The 10,629-nt window shown below is 34.5% G+C and overlaps 1 protein-coding gene across 1 annotated transcript in view; it reads right to left on the bottom strand.

The window, feature by feature from the left end:
* LOC115238207 (protein timeless homolog) overlaps positions 1 to 10,629 on the bottom strand; it is a 114,979-nt gene that overhangs the window by 91,783 nt on the left and 12,567 nt on the right. Inside the window, 1 exon segment of the mRNA XM_029811813.1 lies at positions 10,332 to 10,429. Coding sequence (XP_029667673.1) covers positions 10,332 to 10,429 — 98 coding nt within the window.

Genomic DNA, 10,629 nt, shown 5'->3' with positions numbered 1-10,629 from the left:
TTCCCTCTATATTCTATAAAAAAGGGAGCCACGCTTTATTCGACCCGCCGCACGAAGATTATGGGGGATAGAAGCGGAAAGCAGACGTCTGCTTATTGACAGCTCGTCATTGATTTTCTGCCAAATCGGACGAATCACCGTTCGTCGGCTTAACGAGCTGCCCTGGTGACTTTCGCTGACATCTCTTCATGGTTCACAAAAGCGTCATTTTCCTTCTTTTTAATGCCGTTTGCGAAAATCGCCATTATTTTAATGATTTACAAGGTATAAAGTTCGTGAAAAGAGTTTAAAAAATAATCAATGCAAAATTATATACATATTACTGAATGTATATAAGACCAAAATCTTATTACAGAAAAAAATCGACTTTTATATTATTTTATGTAATAATTTTTCCCCAATGCATTTTTTTTATTTCTGCACTGTATTAATTGTTATACGATTTTAATTATCGTTGCACTGATATAAAAATAAGTCGCACATCGACTTAACTACAATTTCCAGCGTAATGAAATTATTCCCATGAGAAATGAGGGAGAAGGAGGAACACACGTAAAGAAAGTGAAATTACTGTGCCAAAGATGCGCCTATCGGAGATTTCTTACTTTATGGATCAGTTCGCGTACTTGCCGGAAATTTATTCCACGCAGTAAAACCGCTCCCGCGCTAAAGTCCCACACGATGGCAAGTGTCCAAGATCGGAAAGTCGTTATTCAGCCCATAAATTAACATTCGCGGTTACTTACATGCGATGCATCGTACTTCTCGAAGAACGGGAATTCTTCGCAGATAAAGCAATGATACTGCCTTGCTTATGAAAATATATGATCGCGTTATCCGATAGTTAATGATAAAGCTTACTAATGTAATGTGAGATCGCGTTTATATGTATATACATATATACATCAAAAGTAAATGTATAAATCAATAGTTTCATAAAAGAGAGTTATATATTTCTGATATATGCATTAAAAAGATAAAAATAGCTATCGCATTATCATTAACATATCTAGAAGATATAAATTAATATTTGGATTAATCAATATATTTTTATGAAAAAAAATTCCTAATTTTTTATGAATTTAAATATTAATTAATACAATTAACAAATTTAATTCAAATAAACATTGCATTAAAAGTATGTTTTATGATAAAAAACACCTAATTTTTAATATGATTTTATTATTTGGCATTATTTGTTTAACATCAAAGTATTTACTCAATTCAATTTAATACCTTATATGTTAGCTTTCACAAAAAATACCCGAATTGAAAATATTATGTGCGGTTATTTGAGATTCAATAAGAAGGACCAATTTCTCATAGAGACTCAAATGATATTCCTTCGAGATATCATTAACTGCGCAAATGTCTTTAGAAAATAATGTTAGTCGCATCCACGCTCAAAAGGAGTGCATTATCTCTCTGCAATGTAATTCCGTTTCAATATAGATCATCCAAGATGGTAACCTACATCGTCGTTTACCTATCCATCCTTTGCTTTTATTACAAGATGGTGGATCATGATAAAAAAAGCATGGAGGTATTTCATTCTCGTATCAGAATTTTAACTTTGTCCTCTCACCGGTATCCTTCTCGCTTTCAACGAAATAATATCGCGTTGAGCAAAGATATGCATTTAAATTTATCTCACGTCGTTTCGCGAGAACGAGAATATAATTGTGTCGTCGGGAAGTCATTAAAATACATCCTTTTAAGGCATGCCAGCTAATGACAGATGCAGTTTAAATAGTATCCCACACACTTCTCTAACAAGTTCAGTTAAAAGTGTAATGTATCCGAATGATTCTAATTAATAGAATCTAAGCATGATACTGTAACGCCCAACAATTTCAATCCTCTAGAGGATGTAAAAAATTTGCGAGTAATAATTAAAATTTGCTATTAATAATAAAATTATGTCAGCTGATATTTAGTGTACATTGTACCTGCAAATAAAGAATAAATATCATGTTACTGAGAGAAGAAGAAAGTTTCAAATCTGTTATTTAAATTTACTTTACTAAAAATTAATGTTTTTTTGAATTAATTCATTTTCGCACAATGCTGTCCAATTTATCTTTGGATACGAATTTTTTTCTATGTTCTGAAATAATCTCGATATCCTAAAATGCATCAACGAGCAATGTCGATAACAAAAAATCCCAAGCGTAGTTTACGCTTTGCCAATTCGAAGGAGGATTAAGGTTTACGCCAATTTGCATACATATAGTCGATCACTTAGAATGTCACGATAAAACGTTTCGGTTGCAAATCGCAAAAAAAACGATAATTGATTATTGCATTCATTGATTTTCGAGAACGAAGAGAATCGTTCATCTACTCGTCCCCCCCTTTCTCGTTCTTTCATCCTCGTGCATACGGCTCATCATGAAATAAATAAATCCGGCGCGCATTCAGCACATAGCGCCAATCCGAATTCAATTTTCTGGCGAGGTCCCGCAAGGGGAGAAGTATTATCTGTCAGGGGGTGCTGCAAAATGGCAAGAGGGATGGCTTTGGTAGCAGTGATAGTTCTATCCCAGTCACGAGCGAACATAAATGCTCGCAGAAAATTTTTCTAGGAAAAAATATACAATAGAAAGTTTATGCATGCAAATTTTATATCCCTTCTAAAAAATTGAAAAATAATTTTTTCCAACATTAATATACTATTTTTAAAATAAGATGAACTTCATAGATAAAATAATATAAAATCACACACATATACTTGTATTTAAAAAAATATTAATCGAAAAAATAAATTTTCTGCAACACACAGAAGTATGTAAATATATATAATATACATTAATTAAAATAGCATCTCGGTAAATATTTTCGACAATGTAAAGGGTTAAAAGCAAAGAATTCTTAATTTTTCAATTTTTTACAATATTTCGTAGACCATGTAAACGTGAGATAGACTTAGTCAATTTCCGTGTTTAGTGCACAAGGCACATACAAGGCAGACAAGATCAGCGGTGAAACACCATCGTGGCCTGGCATGGTCTCTCGAATTTCAGTGGCAATCGAATAACCCACCGCGAAATCCGTTAAGCAGTTATTAAAGCTCCGGAGAACTTGCTCGTCTCCCGCGGCTTCCGTACCCTGCAGAAATTTCAGTTATTTCTAGTAGGGCACGCAAATCCGATTTAGATATTCTGTTGGAACGTCCGGGTGCCTAGAACGGCCGCTTCGGGCGCGCAAGTTAAAAGCACACACGACAAAACACTAGTGTCCCATTCGTCGTAGGGCGACCGCGGTAACTCTGTGTTTCGCGGAACATTACGTTCGCATTAGCCCGAAGGAATATATTCAGTCCGGAATGCCAATTGTGAGGAGCCTAAACGACGTATGTAATTGCCGGATACGTGCAATTTACGGAGTTTGTAATAGAAATTGGAGGTATTCCAAGAATCATATTTAATCCGAAAATAAATATTAATATAAAAAATATTTTTATTTAAAAAAATTTTATACTAATATTTATTCGAATAATATGATTCTTGGAATATAGTTGTTTTTTTTTGTATATCACGACTATTCAAATTATTCGCGTACAAAAATTTTATGCGGTATTCCGAGTATCCAATCTATGTTTTAAAAGTGCTAAGATATGCTCAAACGGAGAAAAGAAGCGAACGAGCGAAGGAGAAAATCGAACGACAGAAATCTGAAGTCTCGGTGATAAAAGATACTACACGTAGAATGTAACGGAGCGCAAGAGAATGTCTCTGGCGCTACGGCAAGAAGAAAAGCCGGATAAAAGGATTCGTACAAACAATAAAACACAGAATCATGGAAAATACTTAACGAGCGCATAAAACGGGAACCCCCGTCGTAGGCGAACATGAAAGGCAAACAGCACGAAAAAGGTAAAGCAAAGATGAGGAGGGGCTTGGTCGCGTAAGAATAGGTGCAGGTGAAAGCCGATAAATGGAATACGAAAGAAGGAACGGTACATAGAGAGAAAGTGAAACGCGCACCTGGCGCGGCGCGGAGAGAGATTCAGAGCAGAGCGCACCGGAGTTACAATATAAATGATCCCGTCTCTCTGCGTCCGCGCCCACCCTCCTCCGTTGAGATCTCCGACCCCAGCCCGACCACCATCCCCGGCCCATTTACATATCTGTATTATTCAAGCACGACTGTTATTCAATTTCTACGCAACTCGTAAATGCATTATTATTTAATCGAGTCGCATGCCGCCGGGCGGAATTTGCCGTGCGACGCGTCGCGTTTGCGTACGAAGGGTGCGTAGGACGAGAACAGCAAGAAGTGCACAGAAACGAAACATCAATCAGCGATTTACGCGAAATCAGGTGATTTTTCGTACGTAATGATGTTAATAATTAATAAAGTGATTTACGATTATCTTTTTCTGATCTTATATCAATTAGACAAAATTGTCAAATTTGGAATATATTTGAATATTCACATGTCACAGAATAATTCTGTTTTAATAAAACTTGTCAAGAATAATAATCAGAATTTTGTCATTTTTATTTTGCAAAAATAGAGGCGAAGAAACTTTTCAAATAATTCAATTAATTCTATGTTCCTCTCTTAACTTTACGTATACGTACAGTATTTGTATATTTATTAAATTTCCGACGTTTACGAGACCAATATGTGTGTGTGTGTGTGTGTGTGTTATGCGCTATTATATTATATTTGGCTGAGTGAGAAAAAACTTAAGTTCCAATGTTAATGTGTGCTAATATAAATATTCAAATATTATAATCTGAATTAGTGTGATATTAAATTTCCTAGTTACGCAGCAACGAAACGCATTTTATAAAAATGTCAATCTTTTCACTATAGTTGAACGCCAAATTTTTAACGTTGATTTGCATTCATAGCGAGGAGCATAACCGAGGCAATTTCATGGAATTTAACCTTCAATCATAACTTCATTAACTGCTACCGAGGGAGAGACATCGTAAGAGCTTACGTAGGACTAAAGAGCCTCGGTGCAGCCCCTGCATATCATTTGTATAACTATAGCAGCATCAGATACAGCCCAGAGTTAACGTTTATCCTCTCTCTCTCTCTCCTTTGGTTATCTTTCTTTTTTTATAACTACTGATTCTCCCCGTGACAGGTTTAGAGAGCCGGAAGAAAGAAAAGCCAGCGGATATATTTTACATGAATATCTCCCAAGGTATGCCCGAACAAGAATGGCAAAGATAAAATATCTACCGCCAATGAAGAAAGGGAGAGGGAGAACGAGCGATAGGGGAAAGCATGATGAAATGAATGAACTCGTTGAGTACCGCTTTTGCATATTAATGGTTATGCGTCGTTAGGGAAGAGGCTATCATATCGTCGGCAGGAGGAAGGGAACACGACAAAAAAGAAACATTAACGCGCCACGGTTGTCTCTTCGATACCGGAATGCCGTTAAATGTCAGATTGAAGTACCCTCTGAACGCTCCACTCAATACTCGGGTGTTACTCGAGAGTACAGACATTTATATTTCTTCACAAGAAATCGCTTGAAGAATTTTTAAATTCGTATAAAACATTTATTTTACATTTACCTTCTACCAAAAGTATATTATTCATAAAATGGCAAAGAAATGTGAATAAATGGTATCATTATAATTAACCATTATAATTAATGGTATAAACATATAATTAATATTTAACATATTATGATACAATCATAAAATTTGTCTAAATAAGATTATCCTCAAAAAGAAAAATTTTAAAAGTATTTCGATAAATACCTACTGGGCAATAAAAGAAACTTTCTACAAGAATGACTTTTTTTCAAAGAAATTACAGAATTTAAAGAAAATTGATGTACTGATTTAAAAAATACGCTGACATTTTACGAAATGTCCGGAAAAAATAAAATCTTGTATAAAATCAGCAAATCCAACAATAGACATTGGCTTACTCCGAAATCACAAGAGGTAACACAATGCATCGCAATTTGATCGGAGGAAAGCGGACGTGGCGTACCGATTTTGGCCGAACTATCTCACGGACCGATGTCCTGGAAAGAGGAAGGATGTTACGAGAATGCAAACATATGATAGCGATCGCTCGAGTAAACGTAGGATGTAAATATCAGCTCCCGCTTTGCTTCAAATCCCCCGGAACTTCGATTCGATCTGATTATTGTTCACCTGCGTTGCCATAGCGAGAGATAAAAAGAATAATACCACAATGCAAAAGTATATTGCGAAAAAAGAAAGCAAAATATATACTCAATTGAATTTAGTGCCTCTGTAAAGGATTCAGAAATACAAGTTATAGAATTTGCATTCTAAACGTCAATCCCGCTATTGCGCATTAACTTCAACTTCAATCGGTAAGCAGCGCAAAGTGCAAGCTGATTGCAAATAATGCACATTTTCCGACAACATTTCTGCTAAAAGGAGGGATCGTCAGAGAGTCGTTTCAGAAGAGTTGCGCAAAAAAAAAAAAAAGAGTAAAACTCGGAACAAATGTTGGTAGTAGATCTGTTGTTTACTCTGCGTCTTGTACTAAATAATTCTCGTTCGTTCCTATGGTTTCACGCCGCTCGGAAGGAAGACGAAGTTTCCACCCCCATAAAAGTTCTTTCATACCTCTCGAAGAGCTACTTTTCCACTTCCTCGACATATAGTCGAAATCCGCCACCAATCTACGTATTTTAGGTACACGGTATTTTTTTCAGGAAATGTTATAAATGGTTTTCTTCCGCATTACGATAAACAAGCAAAATTATTATAGTAGTACAAATTCAAGGATGAGGAACGGTAAAAAAACTTCGTACTTGTAAAATTTAAGAAATCACGTGAGTATATCTACGATTCTTTAATATTATCGTAATAAAGGTAAAATTAATTTCTAATATAAAATATATATATAATTGTGTAGATATAAGTACAAGGGGGAAAAAAGCTTGATGTAAAATGTATTAGTTAACCAAACATATACAAATGGCGTAGACATAAAGGAGGAATCGCTCGTACGATCGTGGCATGCAAATTTCGTCACTGCGCTTCACCGTTCCAAGACTTTTCAATTCGACCTTCATTCATCAAACCTTCGACTTCGAGGAGAAAAGAACACATGGGCTGACTCCTCGCGAGCATCCATCACCCATTCGGTCTAACAAGTTGGAATCGAGCGAAGAGAAAAGAAAAATCGCGCCCAAGTACAGCACACATCTTCCTCTACATCCTATTCTCATACTTCAGTCCGAGTAAGTCGATGAAACGTATACTTTATACATGCTAGTACGATACCGTTCTACTCGCAGACAGACGTGAATAAATAAAAGCTTTCGGTATGCTAGGCAACCTCCTCGATATCGATCGCGATTATTTATAAATGCTGTTGATGAAGTATCCTTGTCACGGATGACAAATAATCGTTTGCTCCTCTCTCGTGATCTGATCTCTCTGACCTCCTATCTACAAAGTTGTCGAAGTTATTTTCTACAGAAATCGTTGAGAAGTTCAAGAGAGAAGCAGTTTATTCGAAGAATATTTAATTGTCCAAGTTGTTAACTCAAAATGTGACAATACTACGAGCAAGATTGCCATCATTATTTTAGTCTAATATTGAGCGGGATTTAAAAACAAGAAATTATATTGCATAGAAAAATCGGATAAAGTTCCGAATAGGTGAACCCTCCGATTTTTTTGAAACTACACTATTTTTTGTATTTTTTAACGCTGATTACAAATATGATAATGAAAATTTGCGACAAGGTCATTTTCAAGGTCAAAACTCAAAAAAACTGAAAAAATATAACTTTTTAGACATTATTTCAATAAATATTGATGTAACAAAAAAATGTTTCAAATAAAGGTTGCAGTTCTTTAAAAAATACATTATTTATGTTCCCGTTCAAAAATACAAAAAATAGTGTAGTTTCAAAAAAATCGGAGGGTTCACCTATTCGGAACTCCACCCGAAAAATCTTTCATACAGATTTCTTAAATCTGTTTTCAACTATGAAATTGAAATAGCAAAAAAAAAAGCAAAGCGTGATAATAATATTTAAATACCTATGCGCGTATTTTACATACATAGATTGAATATGTTTTGACAGTTCTCGTATTTTTCGATGTAAACGAAGTGTAAACTGTACGGAAAAGCTTGTCTCGCGAAGCACACCCGCCAATTTCCGCAATGTGCTTTATCAACGCGAAACAGATACTCTATTATATACAATGCATGCGAAACTATCGTGATACGATCGAATCGCAAAGTACAGCTATCCAGACGCGTAAAATGTGTGCAGAAGCAGTTGAAACGGAAAAACAACTTCAATCGATGAAGCCAATGTGCGCTTCGGATCGACTGCGACTCCGTTTCCCTCCGACAAAATTCATACATGCATTGTGCTATATGAACACCAAAATATTTAAACGCATCTATACAAATGATTCCCTTCATTACAACCTTGAATCCACGTGTTATCATGTTCATAGATGTAACAATGAATGACATTACCATTATATACTATATGATATTAAAGACGGTATTTTTATATATGCATAGAATACAAGCGTTTCGTCTTTATGAGCTTCTTGACGTTAAATTAATTTTTTTCAGTGCGTTTAGTTTCAACAATAATTATCACACGCATAGATTGCAAATTTTTGTTAACATTAAATATTTATACGAGTAATTTTCAAATTACACAAGTCAATCAATTAGAGTGGGCTTAAAAATAAATAAAAAAAAATAAGAGATTTTACTCTTTTTGAGAATCTTTCGTCTGAGAAAAACAAAACAAGATTCAGTTAATGCGTATAGATTGCACGTGAGGTTCTCACGTGCGCGTGATGGAGATAATGAATGTTTCAGACTCTCTACTTACATCGTAAAATAAAACAGTCCGGATATATATTTCGAAACCGAGAGAGAGATGTTTTATACATACTCTCTGGATAAATATTATATGACGACGATGGCATATGATTGTCAGTTGCTGTCACATCTATATGTATAATGAGGTGTACATAACAGCCATAAGCTATCATGTCATAAATATTTAATATTCAGTATTTGTAATGTGGATTTTAATTCATACATTGCGGAATGCGATTAAAAGAAGTTGAACGCGCATTCGACAACCGTATAATGAGACATTACTAATATGTCTATAATAAATAGAGGAAAAAAGAGAGACGTCTCTCTAATCGATAATTTTATAGGTTGAAATCAAATTAATAATTGAGAAAATACCGATTTTATAAAACAAGATATTAAATAATATTTGTTTTGTCTTTGACTCATAAATTCGATTAAGAATTGTCTATATAATTGAATAAAATAATAAACGTAAATTATTTTTTCTTAAAAAGTTTTCATTATAAGAAATACCAACCTGTGTTGTGCTTTATCTCAATCTGTATATAATATTCAATAACAATAACGACTTTTGCAGAATAAAATGATTTAATTTTTATATATACTGAAATATATAGATGAAAAAATTTTACCATAAAAAAAGACATAAGCGCAAGAATAATTTTTTGCATTAAAATAAACTGCTTCTATTTGTAGAAGCATAACAAAAAAATTAAGGGATTTAAAACGTCTACAGCAGCTATTATTGTGTTGGTAATAAACAGAGATAAATACATGGCGGACCCGGATCGTCGCGAAATCTCGGCACTGAATAGCGTAGTTATTCACACATAAATTAGACGCGTGAAATGAATACCAACGGCGCGTTTAATTAAATTTGCGTCATGATATACGCGCCAGTTATTACAAATCGTCCCTGCAAGGGAAGAGCATCTTGAATGTATTCATGTATTTATATATCTTTCTTTTCTCTTTTGATACTTTCTTAATATAAAATGATATTACTACAGCTTGCGTATATTCGGCGCGTTCACTTTTCTTTCAAATGTTTTTGAGTAAAATTCATAATTCAATAAATTAGCAGACGTAACGAAGTCATCTCCGTAAAGGAAGGAAAACAGCTCATTACTTTCGTACTTTAATCTAATAACAGACTTTGCTCTTTATAATTAGGCGGACGCAAAACAGGAACTACTCTTTCCTCACAGGGTTACATATGCAAAGAGGATATAAGTTTCTCGCGATAGACTGAAGTTGCACTGGCAATCCTCAAGAGAGCAAAAAATGTTAACGACCTATGCTTTGGAGGTACCAAGTTTTAACTTTATTTTAGACGAGTTACCGAAGATAGCCAATACGTGATGTTTCGTTTTCTATCTGGTTAACTCGCGTACTACCACGGATTTCATTAAAATAATTGTATTATAAAAACGGCGATGAGAGAAGCGCCAAATGTTCTTCTATGTTAAACATAAAATCAAAAAAGAAATTTTTGAAAAATCACTCACCTCCCAAATTTGCAAAGAAAATTTCTCGTAGAGCCAGAAATTCTTCCTCGGGAGGCATATCCGCTCTTCAAAAGCAATCATTCTCGGACCAGATCTCTCTGTAACATATTTATTCAAATATTTATTTTTAGCTTCTCTAATGTATAATAATGTTGAAATAAAAATCCGACAACAACAGCTCAACAACATGATAATATTACACGATCTTAAGAGAAAGCAGCTTTTAATGTACTGTAGTATACACAGTAATATATATATATATATATAACACTTCCGTATATATAATTCAGAGCAAAAT

The sequence above is a fragment of the Formica exsecta genome, unplaced genomic scaffold (genome assembly GCF_003651465.1).
Source record: "Formica exsecta isolate Colony F162 unplaced genomic scaffold, ASM365146v1 scaffold33, whole genome shotgun sequence".
NCBI lineage: Eukaryota > Metazoa > Arthropoda > Insecta > Hymenoptera > Formicidae > Formica > Formica exsecta.
This window is presented reverse-complemented; position numbering and strand designations above follow the sequence as displayed.